The following is a 20,078-nucleotide window of genomic DNA, read 5'->3' on the forward strand; positions in this document are numbered from 1 at the left end:
ATAAATTTTAATAAAGATGGCAACTGCCTGAAACAGCATCCAGGTTGCCATGTCTCCCTGCAGTGGCTGTAAAAGGTAGCCTTTTTGGTTGAAAGACAGGGTATAAATACTAAAAATAATTAGTGTGGCTTAATACTTGCATATAGGATGCAGTATTTAATACCAGTTTTGCATGAGTCTCTACAGTAACTCCAAGAGTGACCTAGGCATTTCTCATTCAGCATAAGAACCTGCCCCAAAGGGTGGCAGAAAGATTCTCAGATCCTCCTGTCTTATGTTTTTTTTTCCAGATGAGTTCATCAACTACCCTCAACACCTCACACATACTGGATGTATTCAACCTTTCTAGTTCATCCATAATTTTCCACATCCAATAAATATAGGATCAATTAGCTTATCCTCAATAAACAAACTAATTTATATAATAATTACAGAGGCAGACAATCCAAAGCAGTTATAATAAAGCGCCCTGAGTGTCCACCAGGAGTTCGCCAAGTAGAACTGTCCAACATAATTGCAAACAGGGTATTTAAAATCCAACCATAATCCATTCCATTCACTTTGTATTATTAATTTCTTTATAAATAGATAAATAATAGTACACAAGGGGTTGGAATGGAGCAGGATATAGGGATTTATGTGCAGTTAAAAACTATGGTCATGAGATAAGTGAAAGATGGCAAAAATTAAACTTTTGGGGTAGTGATTTAAATTGCTTTTTTTTTCCTTTATGGGAGTAACAAACCACCAGCAGTGTACTTTAGCAGTTCATAGAACTGAAGCTGCAGCAGCAGCTTTGGTGATATGAATATATTTTACAGCAATGAAAACTGCATATGATCTACCATTTCACCTATTAGGTTGTTTATGAGAAGAGATCATTTATGTTTGAAAATGCTTCCAACATTTCTACTTTTAACAGCTTCATGTGGAGATAAGTTACTACTGTTGAGGAATTTGGATCCCACTAAGACACCATATACACTATAAAGCTGTTATCGGCTTTAAGACAACACTGCTATTTCAGCTGAGTTTCATGTCCTTTTAATTACGTCACCATAAACAACTTAATTTTAGGTACATAGTTTGCAACTTTACATGACCAGAATACTGCATTGTTACATGGCATCAGCTTTTCCTTCAAAAAGGAAACAGTTATCTTGTATTCATGCCTTAAAAATTAAAAGTACTGTTGGAAATTAATACATGCATAGTTTACATCTTGTTTAATGAGGAGGAAGATTCATTTACAGCCTTGTTAAAGTGATCTGAGCTAAGGGAGACTGGAAACAATATATGGACAACTTGTATCTGACAGATACAGCTTAGATCCAGTGGGAAACAGAGGAAAAGTGGGATGGAGGTCACTGGTAGCCTTGGGTAACTCATATTCTCTCATTTTAAACTAGTTTCAAGTTGCTGCAGAAAAAAAAAAAGATGCTTCTCTGTACTGAGGGGTCCTTTGAGGTCAGATAATCATTTCTAAGATGCACAGATATCTACCCTTACACTAGAAGTCATTCTTCTGAGCTATAGGCAGAAAGGGGAACTCAGGTCAGAAAAGATGAAAGAATAGTAGCAAAGCTTATTTTGTAAAAGGTCTAAGGTTCAACCTCCGATGCTTCTACAGCTTAAAAAGTTTCAGATATTTTTGGATCTGTTGTTTGTAATTCGGGTTGTTGTTGTTAAATATATATACATTTGTGTATCAGTTACTTATAACCTTTATCTTAACATTAGTAAAAATCTTTTAGCAGCAAAATAGCCACTCTTACCATCTCTCATGCTACATACCTACAACCAAATATTTGTGCTGTAATGCTATCAGATCACATATTTGTTTATTAAAGGATATTTCTGCACGTTTACTCAGAATTAGCTCCAAGCAACTTCTCATCGCTGAACTCCTGTCACATCCCAAGAAGAAGAAACCACATGCGAAATGCAATAGAGATGACAGTCTTTGTGAATTCAGAACCTTCCTTCTCTCATTTATAAAGGCTAAAACTCATATCATCAAACAATTTACATAATTTGATATCAATACTCATGAAATAAACAATGTGATAATTTCAGTACCTGTCAGCAAAGTCCCAATTTTTGAACTCAATATATGGAGTTCAATTGAACGGTATTGCAGGTGTGCAATTATAAACAAATGTGGCTGAATACAATTCAATTCCTGAAGTTTTCATTTTTTTCAGTTAAGAAATTTTCAATTTAAGAATGCACATTTTCACATAAAAACTATTGCAATCAATATGTTTCTTAACAGTAAAGCATCCTTAGTTAAAATAGTGAATGCAAAATAACAACTCTAAAGAGACATGAACCCAGTCTAGAACTTTTAAATATTTATAGGACTATGTTAGGATTCAATTAACCTTTTAGGTGAATCACTCCCATTCAAACTTTAAGGTTTCAATATTTTCTCTGACTTACTGATTTCTAAGAGAAATCTTCAGAACCTGTCATTAGATTTTATTCAGGTGTATCTCATAATGGAGGAGCATGAAACCTTATTGGGAGGGCTGGACCTGGGCTCCAACATCATCTCAGTGATGGATTTGGTTTCATTTGCCTCTTTTCCTCCTGGATTGGGACAAACATGGAGCAGATGTAGTAGTAACTGAGCCTTGAGGCTTTGAGGAACACTCCAAAGTAAACTACTCAGTTATAAGCCAATTTCATCCGCCACATAATGAAAACGTGGGGAGGGAGGAACACAACATTAGGCATTTCTGTTCTGGAGGCTTCCAATCCCTGTCACAATTGGAGTTAAAGATTTTTAAAAACTGTATTATTCAAACATCTTTAACATCGTCACCAAAATTTTGGCAATGTTAAAATATTCTAAATGGGCTGGATGCAAGTTTACCCTTCTACAAATTAAACTGGATCATGATCCTCATGGAAGGGACTGCAATCCAAAAAAGGCTCCATTTTTTCCTTCAGTCTCCACTGTTATAATCCAAACCCTTTTGGATGCTTTTCAGGGATACATAGGGGGGTGGGGGGAAGATAAATCAGTAAAATTTACCTCCTCCAACCTTCTGTGAAAATTCTGTACCCAACAGATATGTATAAATATAAATGTATGCATTAAATTCAAATGGTTAATTTCAAGAGAACAGTATCTTTCTAATCAATCAATAGCTTATATTTAGTGCTACCCAGTGTTTAACTTCGGTATTATTACTACCTAGTACAGAATAGCTGTTCAAACATACACAATTTTTTAGAATTTATTTTTCTTCACTATGGCAAATTTATCTGTGGAAGAGAGAAAATTTATTATCAAAAGCAGTATAAAAATAACAGGCAAATAAAAATTTAAAATGCAGATTCAGCTACTATGGATTTTAATGAAGACTTCTGTCCTTTCTATTATGAAAATCTTACAAGCTGATTTCAAAGGATACTAGGGAAAAGACATAGCCCTAGCAGAGTGGACACTAAACCTGAGCTGGTATTTAATCAAAATCCATGATAATTATAGGACTTTTTTATTTCAATAAACAGGTTCAGTGAAGTATACTGGTGGAAACAGATGAAGCAAATGTGGGAATTTATAATAAGTGTATTTACACACAGATGACAAAGTCTATGGTAAAGAGATAAAAATAGTCATAATATTTCATTTTTTTTGTGAGTCCAACATTATCTGTTTTTTTACAGAAATATAAATACTTAAAGAGTGGGTGGAGATTAGTTTTTAGTTACTACAAATGTTGTGCAGTTTCAGTCTTCTTAAAGATAGGGATTTGGAAAAAAATAAATCTTGAGGTGCAAAGTTGGAATGTATACCTCTGTTCCATTTAGATCTGTAAATAAAAGAAATGGCATGTGAAAATGTCATGCAACAACACTACTGTAATTATAATTTTACAAGTCTATTCAAACAATAAGTATGTAAAATATGATCCATGATAAATGTGGTTATATCTCTTCTCACCTTGACCTTACATCAGGGTGGGCCACATGAAGCTACCTGCCCCCTCTCCTGATTTGAAATCCTCAGAGCCAGAACTTAACAATCTGACTCACACCTTTACTACAATGAAAAGTCAACTAAGGCTTGACAAGAGACACATACCCATGATTGCCTCCCAAGCTGTGCAGATGTCCAACACTGGAAGATGATTCCAGCTCCACATGAGTGGAACCACATGATCAGTTCTGCAATCTATTGCTGCAAGCAAGGAGCCACCCCTCTCTTCCTCTAGAGGGGAAGTAGAAGTGCATCAGCTTCCCTCTATGCCTGAATGGATGCTGGATTGCCTGCCAGCCAGCACAGACCAAGGCCAATAAACCCAGTAGTACACCTTGACAATTTCTTGTTAGAAAATAATGTTAAGGTGTGTCTACTTACCACTGATCTGAATAAAATCTGACCTGTAACCACAATTTTTTGGACAGCCCACTCCAGCTTCACTAACTGTGCACTGTGAATCTTATAAACTCATTCCCTGTTGAATAATTTTTAAAAGAGCCAAACTGAGCTGCATGAGGAAAAGGAACCTAGCAGAACTCTCTAGATGGATAATTTTGTAGAAAGAATGGTGGCCTAACAGACAAAACTAATGAACTTGGGCACAGCTATTATCTCCTGCAGGGATGCGTGACTGTGAGATGGAGGACTGACAATCTTCTGCTAACCCATGAAAAAAAATTTCAGCATTCGCCTTAGTAGTTTCTGCCTCCCTCAGCCTCCTCAATAGAGTTCACCTGCTGTCACTTTCTCAGACCCCAAGTTCCCACTTTTCTCCCAGCAAGTGCCTTCTAGAGCAGAATATGCTCCTAGATTGGACCCATTCAATGCAAAGCTGGGAGAAGGAAAAGTCCTTTGCACCAACTTCTTCAGTGATTTATTCTCAAGACTTCGTTAAGATATGGTTATCACAGGATGTGAAAGACCAATGACTTAATTTTTTTTATGCTTGACTTCAGGATTGGGATAATACTTCAGATTTGCACTATTTCTTTATTTCTTTATTTTACTGAACTCTAAAATCCACAAACAGGAACATAGCGCAAATCAAATACAATTGAAATTAAAGGAATTATCAACCAGCAATTTGCTTAGAGTATAACAGATGAATGGAACTCGAAGTTGCTTCCACAAAAAAACCACTCCTGGTAAAAGCTTTCTTTGTTTCAACAGTATTATTTAGGTGGAATTACAGAGTTATTTTATTGCTTTTATGCTTAAATTGGGAGTCAGAAATCATTGATGATCTACTAAAAATCACAAAAGAATTACCAGAAACCCCAGAGATACCCTCTGCCACTATGTTTGTAGGAAGGTGAAAGCATTATTTAATTTCAACGAGTCATGCAGGAACTGAGAGGTCTGGGGAAACAACTGCACCCAAGACCCTCCCCTTAATTACATGGGAAAGCCAAAGAAGATTGCACTTGATCCTTGTATGTCCATGGAAAAACTTTTATATTTCCACTGGATAATTCTCACTGCCAAACTGAGACATATTTGTAGCTTGTAGACTCTGGGCCAAAACAGGCCTTTTAAAGCCTGCTTCCAAAGCAACTTGGAGGCCAGGTGGCCACCCAGACATGAGCAGCTTCAAGAAACTCTGGTGGTGTGGCGTTTACATGCTGCATGCTGCTGGAGCATCTTGAAGCTGCCTTGGGGCTGCGGGGAGGCCAGGAAAGTACGCCCTTTCCCAGCCCAAACAGGAGTGAATCTTTTCAGCTCCTATTTGGGCCGGGTTCATGGCAGATTGGGGCTACGGTATGTGTTTGCCATGGCCCCAATCCATCTTCAGCAGGGTCAGCTTCAAGCCACCCCTTCAGAGCCATCTGTTCCAGCCATTTGAGAAGCAATATTGCTTTCAAGTTAAAATGTAAATTTCAACATGCTATCACCCATTGAATGTTAATGTCAAAGTTAATACTTTATAGGTACTTACATCATCAATATCTTCATCATCATCCCCAATATCATCAAACTGGATTTCATCATCATCTCCAGGCCCAAATGTATCGGTTTCATTAATTTTGGCTATGCAAAACAAATTGGAACAAATTTTAAGCTGATGTTTTACTGTTTTATCATAGTAGCCCTATCCACCACAAACATGCACACACAAACTCATAATGAGTTCTGACTTTTCTGAGAAATTCTTACCATGCTCTGGGAGCTCTCCATATGCCTTCAGACTTCTGGCTTCATCTGCATTGTACTTTAGAATTACATCAGCCTTGTTGTCCTAATAACATTGACAAGAGTAAATAGCATGACAAGTCAATTTATCTTGCTAAAAAAGTTAATACTTAAAATAGTAAGTAATGTTGCTGCTGTGTGTGTGTGTGTGTGTGGGGGTAATCTTTTTCAGCCAAGGAGAGCATTCTAATTATCTCAGGGTGCATTTAAACTGTAGAAATACAGTTTGACACCACTTTTAAGTGATGCAGGTCCAGCCTATGGAATCCTGGGATGTGCAGTTTTACAAGGTCTTTAGCCTTCTCTACCAAAGTGCTGGTGCCTCATAAAACTACAAATCCCAGGATTCTGTGTGATGGAGCCATAGGAGTTAAAGTGATATCAAACTACATTATTTATACAGTGTAGATGCACCCTCAGTAGCCCACAGTCCAGTAAGAGAGAAGGCTAAGAGACTGGGGCATACGAGGGGGTATTGTAAAGTAATAATTATCACCCAGAAGTTATTATTGTATATTGATTAAATTTTGTCAGTGTCATCATTGATCCCTAACTGCATCATGTTGAGAAAATCAGCTCATTGTGTCTTTTATTTTTGTTACAGAAGTGACTGAAGTGTAAGATGGAGAAGATTGAGGCTCGCAGCGTGATAAAAGTTCCTGCGTTTGAAGGGTAATATTGCCTGGCAAATTCATGATGAGAAGATGGTAGTTTATGGAAATGACTGCCCATCTTATGACACTATTGTGAGGTGGTAAAGGAATTTTCAAACTGGTCACATGTCCCTCACAGATGAGCCAAGACCTGGAAGATGATCACTGACAGACAATGCGGCCACAGTGAAGAAAATGGGGTGTTTAATCCTGAAAGACAGATGAGCAACCATCCAAATGACCATGAACGAAACTGGTCTCAGTTTTAGTACTGTGTGGAAAATTATTCATGATGAACTGCACGTCTAAGGTGTCTGCACACTGGGTTCCACGTTTGCTAACCCCTTTCCAGAAACAAACATAGCATGACCTTTCAAGACATATGTTAATGCTGTTGGAACAGGATGAAGAGGATTTTTTGGGTCATCTGGTAACCATGGATGAATTTAGGATCAATCAGTATGATCCAGAGACAAAAACCATGAGCATGCAGTGGAAGCATGCCAATTCCCCTCCCTCCAAAAAGGCAAAGGTGCAAGTGTCAGCAGGAAAGTTCATGCTCTCAATTTTTTGGGACTGTTGTGGAATTATTCTCACAGATTACCTTGCAAAGGGACAAACCATCACTGGCACATACTACAGCAATCTTCTGGACAAGCTACAAGATGCTCTGAAAAAGAAACGCTGTGGTATGCTTTCCAGAGACATTTGTCTCCCAGCTGACAATCCACCAACTCACTCAACTCAAGTTGCAGTAAACAAAGCAAGAGCATGTGGCTTTTAGATTTTTTTAGATATTTTCTTGACTTCACACCAAGTGACTTTTTCTTGTTTACAGAAATGAAAAATCTGTTGCAGGGTTGCTAATTTGACAACACAAATGACGTCATTCATGAAGTGGAAGAGTGGTTTAAGGCATAATCTGCAGACTTCTATAATAACGGTATTCGGAGGGTCAAGAAACGCTGGTGAAAATGTGTAAATCTGGATTGAGACTATGTAGAGAAAGTTAACAACTGCTAATCGAAACAGTCATTTTTTAAAGGTGCCAATTAAAACTTTACGATAACCCCTCATATATATTTGCTTGATTTATATTCTGCTTTACTCCCAAAACTGGTACTCAAGGCAGTTTACCACAAAATTAATTTTTAAAGGTGAAAATAAAAACATAAGATGACAATAAGATATTAAAACACAACTGATTTGGTTCTAAAATTAAAAGATGACTAACTTAAAATAAATCTAAATGCACATCAATAAAGTACATCAAGAAGAGGTCCATGCTGTCATACCTACTTTCCTTCTGATGCTACAGCCACCCTCTCTCAACCTCTCCTGTGCACGTTTATGGCACAGTGGAAGCTAGGTAATATATATGCCAGTGTCTGGTTTACAGATAAACCAGGCAAGCATAGAACAGAAAGAGAGAAAGGCAAACAACAGATACTGTCATAGGGCTCTGCCCACACATTCACTGCACCGCAACCCCTTACTAAAGCTACTACTGCTTTTTTTCCCAGTGTATGTGTCACAGGACTGAAACCACTTTTCCCAACATTATCAATAGCTTCTAGAAAAGAAGCTGCCTGAATACACCCAGAGAGCAGGCAGTGGTAGGGAGAGAAAAGCCTTCCATCTTGCTGTTTTTACTGCCTTGACTGAGATACAACATTCATTACCCGTTTTAAAATGCAAACTTATCAAAGCTGGGTAACTTGGGTTCTGAAGAAAGCATGCTTAAGCATATGTTCCACAAATTTCAGTTACACTTCAGATTCTCTGCAGGTACCATTTGGGATAGGTGTATTTATAAGAAACATCCCACAGAGTGGACAAAGATATTTCAGTCACAGCCTTTATAGAAATGAAAAGGTTATTTAAAGAAAACAAAAATACAGTACTTAGATACTCATGACAATCTGTTACAAAAGTTCAAAGAAAGCAACATAACACAGTTACCTGGTAGTCTCTTAATCCCACCAATATGATATCTGATGTATTTATCCAAACCTAAAATTTAAAGAAGAGTCTTAGTGGTTGCTTCAGTAGTGATTAAACATTAATCTATAAGGTTAGAAAATTCACTGTAAAAGTTTCTAAAAGCTTATTGTGGATTTGTCTTCATGAACAAGTATGACTGCTGAAGCACTGAGGGCAAATTCTGCCTTGACCCTATACTTGTTCAACTGCTAAGTATGGGGTGAGAATGTGCATGTTACTGCTAAAACAGGTTTAGAACTTGACTCCCCACCCTTGCTTACATACATTTGTCATGATTATTTGTGAAAAGTTATAGCAATAGCAATATTTATTACGGCATAAAGCCAGCACAAAAAATAAAATAGTTATAATGGTAACATAATATTCATGTAAGTACATTATATTCTGGTACAACAAGAAATACAAATACACTGCCATACACCTAATTGCAAGAAAATTAAACAGTGTGCTAAAATATGGCTTTAGACAGAACATCTGACTGTATACTGATAAAATATCTGTTTATCAAAAATACTTTGCAAAACAGGAACATGACGTTAGCCCTTTGTGAAAAGTTAATTAATCTGGAAGGATTTTGGATAGACCCAAGTGTCACTCGGTGTAGTCCACACTTCACGCATCACCTTTGTGACACCACTGACAAGGACAGATTTAAAGCACAAAATTCGAGTTTACTAGACAATGAAACTGATGACTTTCAGAAACAGGAGTAATAAAGCTGACAGTATCTAGGTTTTCTTACTTTGTCACTTTAAGTGCCATATCACTTTGCAGATGAAGGTCAAGGTGGCCAAAAATACAAAAAATAGTGGATGCAATAATGAGCATAAGGAAAACTGGAGAACATGTATTCAGGGACAAAAGGAATTAGATGTGCAATGTCTTAATAGAAAAAGAAGTCAAAGATACCTCAACAAATATGAACACCTGAATTCTACCTCCTTAATATGATACATAATTTGCAAGCAGATATAGAAAAGAGACATTGGAGAATGGTGCTGTACCTAATAATAGCAGCACGAATCACCCTAGCTAAATAATGGAAATCAGAAAAGACACCTAAAATAGAGGAATGGATTGGAAAAAAATTAGAATTAAAAGAAATGGACAAAATAACAATTTGGAAAAAGAAAAAAAACTTAGATAATTGGGAGAAAGAATGGGAACCTGTGCTAAAATATTTGAAAGATATTTGGTGATTAACAATATATAAGTGAAAATAAGAGCCATAAAGGGCGCAGATATAAGAAAAATAAGATGAAGGAAAAGAATAATAAGGAAAAAGTAAGAAAATAATTCTGAATTAAGAAAGATATATATGTAACGTCGTATTACATACTGTATTATTTATGTATTTTTATTTGAGAAGGATCAACTTTATATGGAAAAATGAGTAACTTGGAAGCCAAGAAAACAAGAATGAAGATAAGAAGATATGAAGACATGAAGATAATAAATAAGAGAATAATTTATATATAAGCTTTATGTAATAAATCATGTAAATGAAAATGAATAAAGATTATGTGTAAAAAAAAACAAATAAACAAATATCAACACCTGGCAAAAAGTGCAGAGTAAAAGGAAACAACCAGGGCATGCAGGACTTTCTTTGCAACGAGGAATAAGTGTAAGAGACCAGACTAACATAATGAAGGAAGTATTGTTTGCAAAGACATCTGTCACATCAAGAAGAATGATAGAAAATACAAGTGCTGCTGCATTTGTTCACAAGAAGGCAGTCTTAATCTTTGGTGAGTAATTGGAAAATAGTAGGGATTAGGGATAGGTGTGTGCAGAAAGAGTAATGTGGTAGAAAACAGAGGACGGCAGCTACCAGACAGAAATATATGGAAAAGATATGGAGAGAAAGTCAGGAAATTATAAGGAAATCTTCTCTATGCTAGAAGTACAGAGAAAGAAATCTGTTTGAAGAAATCACCAATAAAAGAGAGCAAGAGGAGAGTGGAGGAAGGAACATCATGCTACTAGCAGAAAATAGCAGACCTGGAATGACAATGGAGGATAATCAAAGAGGAAAAGGGCAAATAACTACCACAGATGATTTACACAATTTTAAAGTGAATGGTGAAGATTCTGAAATAGTTAAAGGCTTTCTGTATTGGTTCAGTCATTAATTGAAATGGATACCGCTGTCAAGAAATCAGAAGACTAGAACTAGGAAGAGCAATTATAAAGGAATTAGGTAAGTTGTAAAAAATTTCATTGAATACTAAAGTCAGGATTGTCCATGCCACTGTATTTCCTGATTTCTATAGAAAGTTAGACAGTGAAGAAAGCTGACAAGAAGAAAATCAATTAATTTGAAATGTATTGATGAAGGAGAGTTCTATGGATACCATGGACTACTAAAAAGACAGCTGTATGGGCTCTAAAACAAATCAAACCTGAACTTTCTCTAGAAGCCAGACTGACCAAACCAAGGCTGTTGTTCACTGACCATATTGTGGTGTCACTAGTGGCATCATCCAGTGCAGAAACTTGTGTCACTCACTCATTACCACACTATACAGAATCCTTAGTAATTTTTTTGTACTGGTTTTACCTGTAAATCATAATTCTCGTATATCACTAAATGTAATGGCAAAATCCAAATGGCAATAGTTGTAACATAAACAACTAGCAAAATTAAAAAGATACTTTTAAACTGCAGTATCATATTGCACAATCTAAATGTATTTACATGTACATTGTTTCATGTGGTCAAAGTAAAAAATTGGTAAGATGTGATTTTTTTAAAAGAAAATTTGAAAATATTTTTTTAATTTGTTAAAATTTTTTAAATTAATTTTTAAATTTTAAATCTTGCTTTTTAAATAAACAATCTGGGGCCTCTCCTTTTTTCCTCCCACTGAGCCTCATCTCACTCACCCCATCTCTTCAGAGTTTTAAAGGGATGCAGGCAAACACCACTGGCCGTTCCTGCCAAAAGGCAGTTGTTTGGGGACCAGTAGTGTCATCCCACTTGGGGTGTCACCGGGTGTTGTTCACCCCCACCCTCTTGTTATGATGCCCCTGTGTGAGATGGCATGATTTATTAGAAAAGCTGATAATGCTTGTTAAAGTGGGAAGCAGTAGGAAAAGAGCAAAACTACATTAAAGGCAGATGGACTCGGTCAGGGAAGCCACAGCCCGCAATTTGTAGGGCAGCTGATACCAGGAGTTCCCTCATTGACAGGGTTACTGTATGCTGAAGCTGACCTGATGGCAATTTACAACAAAGGGAAGCTATATAGAAATTCACACCAGTTCTTTTTTTAAAGTTTACAGTGGAAAGCAGTGAAAGAACAGAAAAAAATCTGAAGAACAAGCAGAATTAGAGGACACCGAGCAGCACAACTGTTCAGTGAGGAAAAAGAGCAAGGTCAAAGCAGGTAGTATGATTACTGTATATTCAGCTGACCAGCATAGCGTGTAAGGGGATGATGGTGTCACAGAGTCAGCATGGTGTAGTAGTCTGAGTGCTTGACTCAAACACAAGGGTTTGAATCCATTGGAGACAAGGGTTCAAATCCCAGCTCAGCTATGGAAACCCACTGGGTGAGCTTGGGCAAGTCACAGTCTCTCAGCCTCAGAGGATGTCAAAGGCAAACCTGACTGAACAGATCTTAGCAAGAAAACCCCATGACAGCATTGCCTCAGAGTTGCCATAAGTTTGAAATGCCTTGAAGGCACACTATGAGTAAAGTGGACCAAAAGTGCTTTGACTGCCAGACATATTTTCTGAGGCCTTGTCTGTCAGCAAACTAGGATACCATGGGCCATTTAAAGAGGTATTACTAAAGATGCTATCAGTGGAAATCCCTTACTCCATAATAAAGAAAACAACCTTCAAAGTGGTAGCTACATGCAACTGAACAATCCATTCTAATAAGTCATATAAGATGTTATAGCTATTGCTGTGAAATACACATAGCTTTTCAATATTTGCCCATATATTTTAGGACAACTATGCAGCAGAGAGCTCTAACATATTGTACCTTTTTTCTCAATTTTCCTCTGATATGACATAACCTCTTTACACCATCAAAACATAATGCTTCCAGTCTACCGTTCCCCAACATCTTGATAACTTGAGCATACTCTGGAAAACAGAAGACAATAGTTAATCCTTGACAGTTGTATAGAGAATTTTTTCCCCAAAAGATAAGCATGTAATTACAGGTTATACATTGCTTGGAGGTATCTTGACCTACTAAATCAACTAGAAACAGAATGTCAGGTTTTAAAGAGATGATTGTTGACTTGAAAGTGCCTCAGAACTCAGACATACACACACCCCAAGCCAGTCAGCAAAGACACATTTCTTAATGCAAGATAATTACATGTAATGAGCTGCATTCCTATATCTGCCAACAGAGCCATCTTTCAAACTCTAATTGAACAAGACATACCGTTCAACAAATTTCAGTGCATTTTGGTCATTTTACATCAGAACGAATCCTAAAAAATCACCACAAGTCTGATCACATCCAGAATTTTCTGTGCCTTGTTTATATGACTTCCATGATAGGTACTGATATCCAGAACTACTGCCAGTCAGGTGTGAGGGATTACATGGGTGAAAAAAAAATCTTGGCAGTGACTGCAGATAAAGCAGTAGTTCACAACTCTCTAGTCCTAGTCTCAGGTGTGCAGGAGAAAATTATATTCTCCCACAGGATCAGGTTAACAGCTTTGGTATTAATATCATTAGAATCATTTTGAAGTCATTCATCAAGGAGACTATTAGAGTATAAAGGAGTCTATTAGACTCCAATAGCCAATTGATACAAAGAAAGATACACGAGGAACAAATTTAAACTAGACCTCTCTGGAGAGGCCAAACTATGTGCCAAATGCAATATCAGTACTTTCCCCAAATTCTTCCCTTAGCCCATTGTCTTCAGTTCTTGCATAACATGTTCAAATCTTTATTTTCCACTGGGGGGGAGGGGGTTCTTTCTGGTCTGTAAAAAAGACCTCATATGGTAGAATATATATTTCTCTGCAATTCACATTTCAGTGACATCTGGAAAAACTTACTTGTTCCCTCACAATAAAGCTTCATGTAAATGAGCTTTTCCATTACTTATCCAAATGATGCTAAGATTTCTACATTATTTCATGCATGAAATGGAAGACATCAAAATGATCTCTCACCTTGCCCATCTTCTTTGAACACCAGTTCTCTTTTTTCTGATTCATTCTCATTCTTACCTCGCCTTCTGTTTTTACCTCCCTTACCTAAATTTGCAAAACAAGAAAGGAAGGTTAACCTCAACTTGAAATCTTGCATGAATACTAATATGAGGAAACCAGGCCTCCAAAAAACCCATATTTTACTTTTTCCATGCAGTTTGAAAGTATAATAATTACATCTAAAAACAAAGCAAGAAGTCAGTAAATATGAATTTCAAACACCAGGATGCTACAAGTGTTGACCAGCTGCCATGATTTTGTGATTTCACTAATTTCAGGTCCTTTTACATGATGGGATGGTTCATATGTAATGCTACCAGGGCAGGGAAATATGTAGCACTCCAGATGTTATCAAATCCCATCAGCTCCAGCCAACCAATCCAATGGAAAAGCATAGCAACACCCAGTCTCCAATCCTTCCATAAACATAGGTGGGAACTGTGCAATTCTCGGGCTGTTGTTGGACTGCAAATACCTACAGCACTAGTAAGCACAGCCAATGCTATGAAATGTGAGTAATCAACAGATGCTTTAATAGTCATCTTGTCTTACTCTTTTTCCTGGATGCTATAGCACTAAACTATGGTTCAGAACTAAATTCAACCATAAAGGTCTTTATATTTTGTTCAGATTTTTAGAGCTTTGTATATTCCAGCTGCCTCTTATCATGACAGTTTGACTACTTTTATCTAGCTTTGTATGTTCCAACAGAAATGAGAACACAATAATACAGACCTATCACCATCAACAATACATACAAATGTGGAAAGTAAGAAGTACAAGTCAAGAGAAACTAAACATAGGAAAACAAGAAATGGAACATGTACGCAATACATAATGCAGTACTTGGAGTGAGCAAGCTAAAATGGACAGGAATGGGATATTTTGAGTCAGATAATTACACAGTGTTATTACTTAATAAATTAAAATTTGGCCTAGGATGAAGACATGAAGGAGAGTGACTGACTGAATTTTGCAAAGCCAACAGTTTGTTAATTCCAAACACATTAAAGTACCCAAAGAAGCAGCTGTATACATGGACATGACTTCACGGCCAATATAAAAATTAAAGAAACTTCATAATTGAAAGCAGAGGATGGAGAGTCTCCGTTCTCTCTGCAAAAACAGGATCAGGAACAGTTTGTGACACAGACCATGAAGTACCAATATCAAAAATTCAGCACAAGAGGAACAATAAACCAACTATCTTGACAAAACACCCCCCGAAGAACAGCTCAATAGAATTTAAAGGTAATGTAAAAATAGTTTTACATTACTAAGCCTAACTGACCAGGAGCCTGAAGAACTCTAGAATGAAGCCAGGAAAATTATGAAGGAAGAATGAAGAAATATACTATCTGAAGCCAAAAAGAAAGAAAAGTGCAACTAAATAACAGATCAAAAACTTTAAGCAGGTACGGACAGATTAGAAGCAAAAGTGAAAGGGGACAGAAACCGGGTCCGAATCCTGAATGCAACTGTTAAATGAATTGCACTCATGGACAGAGAGCACTACTATAACAATTAATACAGAGAAATGGAAGATGACAACAAAAAATGTAAAACAAGAGACCTCTTCCCAAGATCCAAGAATTCAAAGGGAAATTTAAACCAAGTGTGGGATGTTCTACAGCCAGCAGGGGAACACATTACATGACCAAGTTCAAATAAAAAGACAATGGAAACAATACACTGAAGAACTATATAAGGGATGAAAGTATATTCTTCCTTCACGGAAGAATCATTTCAAGATGAACTGACAATTAAAAACAGAAACAAAACAACTCAAAGCAAACCTTCTAATTATCTATTTCACATTTCTGAAAGATATAGTCATGTTTTGATAACAATCTCCTCTGGAGCTAGTAACTATAGAGAAACTAATAAATCTGTGTGTGTGTGTGTGGGGGGGAAGTATCATGAGAGGAAAAATCAACAGTGCCAGTGAAACCACTGATCACTTGCTCCTGTTGGAAGTAGGAATCAATGAGAAGTGAATAGAACAAAACTGATTTAAGGGCCACAGTCTCAAATCAGCAACACTCTAGCAGGCTGCTCAACCAGCAGGATCTCCGAGCTGCATAATCCTCACACTTACATGTAAGGCTCAATCATGCAAAGAACTGTGCTAATGAGTAACATTACACAGATATTTAGACCCGCAACCAAGCTGAGCATGGGATACTAACTTGGGTCCAAAACACACTGCAAAAATAATCCAGTTTAAGACCACTTTAAATGTCCTGGCTCAGTGCTAGGGAATCCTGGGAATTGTAGTTTATTGTGGTACCAGAGCTCTCTGACAGAAAGGCTAAATGTCTCACAAAACTACACTTTACAGGGCAATTAAAGTAGGCTCAAACTGGATTATTTCTGCAGTGTGGTTTGGATCTAAGAAAAAGGAACCAGTTCATTTCACCTCCCCTCCAAGCAAGCTGGATCTAGAAAGTTTGGGCCTAAACACTCTAATACAACACATAAGATTGTGCTGCACCTGTTGTTGTTGTTGTTACTATTTATTGTATTTATACTCTGTCTTTAGAAATGCTCTCAGAACAGCAATTATTTGGAGTTCCCATAAGTTTAGACCAAACACAATTTGCTAGTCTTTAAGGTCCTCAAAGACTTTTTGTCCTTTTTGCCAGAAGGTATAGTAGACTTCCAAATCTATGTGCTATAAATCAAGAGGATGGCTCTTAACAGGTGGATCCAGGGTTACATCTTTCAGATGTGCTTTTTTGTTGCAACACACTAACAGAACTACAAACCTACTGGAAATGTCAACCTGAGATTTAACAAAACCTTCAAGAGGCTGCCACCGAGGTGCATCTACACTACAGAAATAATGCAGTTTGATGCCACTTTAAGTGGCGTAGCCCCATCAGATGGAATCCTGGGATTTGTAGTTTTACAAGGTCTTCAAACCTTTTCTGCCAAAGAGTGCTGGTGTCTCACAAAACTACAAATGCCAGGATTCTGTAGCATGGAGCCATGGCAGTTAAAGTGGAGTCAAACTGCATTTTATTTCTACAGTGTAGAGAGAGGCATACCTATGCAAACACAGAGCAAGAGAAAGACACAACACGTGTTACTATCAGCAATATCAGTATGCAAACGGATCTTGTAGCGCCTCTGAGACTAACAGAGAAAGATGTAGCATTGGTTTTGGTAGACTTAGGTCAACACCACACTGCGCTGTTATAGGGTAATTATTCCACTTTTGCTGCTATGAGTGCCTCCTGTGGCATTGTGGGGTTTGTAGTTTAGTCGGACCAGATTTACTCAAATTAAAGGGAGACTAACTGATATCAGCGCTTTTTGGATGGGAAGTCTAAATTTCCCTCACTAAACTTCAAATCCCAGGATCCCTCAGGGAGCAGTAATACAAGGGGAACAATGGCGATATAACAGTGGAGTGTGATATTGTCCTTGGTCACCATGCTCCTGAGAAAAGAGACTTTGGACAACGTCACACTACATATAGTACAAAAGTACAGTTGGCCCTTCTTAGACACGGATTTTCTATACATGGATCCAAGGATCCATGGTTTGAAAATGTTCAAAACAAGTATAAATTTCAAATATCAAACCTTGATGTTCCATTTTTTATAAGGGACACCATTTTGCTGTCATTATATTTAATGGGACTTGAGCATGTATGGATTTTGTTATCCAGGGGGGTCTTGGAACCAAACCCCAGCGTAGAACAAGGGCCCACTGTACTATTATTCCACTTTAACTGCTATGGGCGTCTCCTGGGTTTTGCTGTTTAGTGAGGGAAACTGAACTGCGAACCCCTGGATGCTACAGGGGGCAGTTAAAGTGGAACAACTGTGCTATTATATATAGATAGATAGAGAGAGAGAATGTGTGTGTGTATGTATGTATGTATATCTATCTATCTATCTTGTAGCCAATGTGTTGTACTGATCTGAGTGCTGGAATACAACTCTGGGGCCCAGGGTCCGAATCCCTGTCCAGCCACGGAAACCCACTGGGAGACCCTGGGCAACAAGTCACATACTCTCAGCCTCAGAGGAAGGCAAAGGGAAACTATCTTTATGTCTTCCTTTCACTATTTCACGCTAATCATAGCAACAATAATAATGTACCTGTGCCCCGCTCTTCAGCCCAAGGGCTATCCTTTCCCTGCCCTAAGACAACCCAGCTGGAGCCCTGTGTCAGGGCAGGGGCACGACAGCCTTTGGGCTGAAGAGCGGGGCACAGATACATGACGATACCCTCTACCTAGGAAAGAGCCTCGTGGCCTGAAAGGCCCCCAAGAAGCCCCCCTCCGGGAGAGGCCCTTCCTCCTCCTCCCCGCCCGCGTTCCCAGAGAGCCTTGGGCGAAGAAGGGCGCCTGACCTTTATTCTTGGGCATGGCGTCGGAGGCGGCGAAGGGCAGAGGAAGACCGAGGCAGGGGCAGCCGACTCTTTCTCACGCTCCGGGGCTGAAGAGAGAGAGAGAGACAGAGGGAACGCGGCGGGTGACGTATTTCCCGCGACGGCCGGAACTGGAGCCAAGAAAGGGACGTTTTCCGCGTCGCCGTAGGGCCCAGAATGCATTTCGGGGCGCGTCACTTCCGGTCGCTGCAGTCGCGCCCCCTCCTGGTGGAAGGAGGCGGTGCCAGTTTCCTCCTTTCTCATCAGCGTTGGCGAGTAGGGAGTCTGCGCATGCGCAAATGGGAGGTTGCCTCTAAAGCTGGCTCTTTCCACACTGGAGAAATAACCCGGTTTGGCAGTGGTTTGGCTCTTTTAAGCACCCACGTTCTGTGGCCACAGATTGCAGGAGCAGACTGGTATTGATGGACAGTGAGGAGACAGTGGACAATAGCTGCTGGTTCAAAGCGCTTGTTCCACGACTTTACAAGAGGCTCCCAACCTGAAGCTGCAACCAAGACAATCCCAGAGTGTTTTGTTTCATAAAGCCTTTACAAATAGGGCAGGGCAGGGTCTAAAGGCAGTCTTGCCACATGAGACATACACACACACACACACACACACACACACCCTAGATATCTGCTGGGGTTTGGTTCCAGGATCCTTTGTGGATACCAAAATCCATGGATGCTCAAGTCCCATTAAATGCAGTGGCATAATATGTGTCCCTTATATAAAATGGCAAAATCAAGATTTGGAATGTATGTATTTAAAAAAAACATTTTCAAGGCCTGGATGCTTGAATCTCTGGATAAAGAATCTATGGATATGGAGAACTGTGTGTAAACATCTTGAAAAAGGCCTTGGAGGTCATACAAAGGAAATAATAAGTGTAGGAACGAGAGCCAGCGTAGTGGTTGCGTGGACTATGACTCTGCAGACTAGTGTTTGAATCCCTGCTTGGCCATGTAAACCCACTGGGTGACTTTTGGCAAGTCACACTCTCTCAGCCTCAAGGGAAGACAGTGGCAAACCTCCTCTGAACAAATCTGGACAAGAAAACGCTGACAGGTTAGTCTTAGGGTTGTCCTAAGTCTGAAATGACTTGAAGGGACACGGAATGGCACTATTACTTCCCTCTGTCTAGACACTATGTTCCTGTTCATGCAGACTAGGATCGTATTTGTGTGATACTGCTACTGTTACTATATAACATGATGCAGGGCCAGCTCTAGGTATTTGGCCACCCTAGGCGAGAAATATTTTGGCACCTCCCCCCGGTGCAAAAATGTAGGACACAATGTAGGACATTCAAGAAAAATGGAGGACATGACCAACTAAAAGCCAAAACATTAATAAAAACAATGTAAATTCATGTTTCTCAGTCATGCTCAAAATGGAGGACATTTTGACATGCCTATCAGCACAACTCCTAGACCCAGATTCACAACTACTAATTCATTGGGGACAGAGAAAGAGAGAGAAAAACAACAGCACATGCAAGGAAGCCTTGGAGCATTCTCTGAGACCAGGGCTTGAATTCTGTCTGAGCCATGCAAACCCACTGGTCTCAGTCACACTCTCTCAGCCTCAGAGAATGGCAAGGGCAAACCCCCTCTGAAGAAATCTTGCCAAGAAAACCCCAGGATGAGGTCACC

General features: G+C 38.7%; 1 protein-coding gene across 1 annotated transcript; it reads right to left on the reverse strand.

Annotated features, from left to right (window-relative positions):
- Positions 1-3,231: 3,231 nt before the first annotated feature.
- LOC149319443 (eukaryotic translation initiation factor 1A, Y-chromosomal) lies at positions 3,232-18,567 on the reverse strand. Its single transcript, XM_089511728.1, has 8 exons — positions 18,406-18,567; positions 14,002-14,085; positions 12,840-12,943; positions 8,800-8,850; positions 6,149-6,230; positions 5,931-6,022; positions 3,808-3,824; positions 3,232-3,273 (listed from the first exon to the last, which is right to left on the reverse strand). Exons 1-7 carry the CDS (start codon positions 18,419-18,421, stop codon positions 3,819-3,821), a joined length of 435 nt encoding a protein of 144 aa, XP_089367854.1. The 5' UTR covers positions 18,422-18,567; the 3' UTR covers positions 3,232-3,273; positions 3,808-3,818.
- Between the last annotated feature and the right edge of the window lie 1,511 nt (positions 18,568-20,078).

Source organism: Sceloporus occidentalis, unplaced genomic scaffold, assembly GCF_023333645.1.
Source record: "Sceloporus occidentalis isolate IW3139 unplaced genomic scaffold, rSceOcc1.0.p SCAF_2, whole genome shotgun sequence".
Taxonomy (NCBI): Eukaryota; Metazoa; Chordata; class Lepidosauria; order Squamata; family Phrynosomatidae; genus Sceloporus; species Sceloporus occidentalis.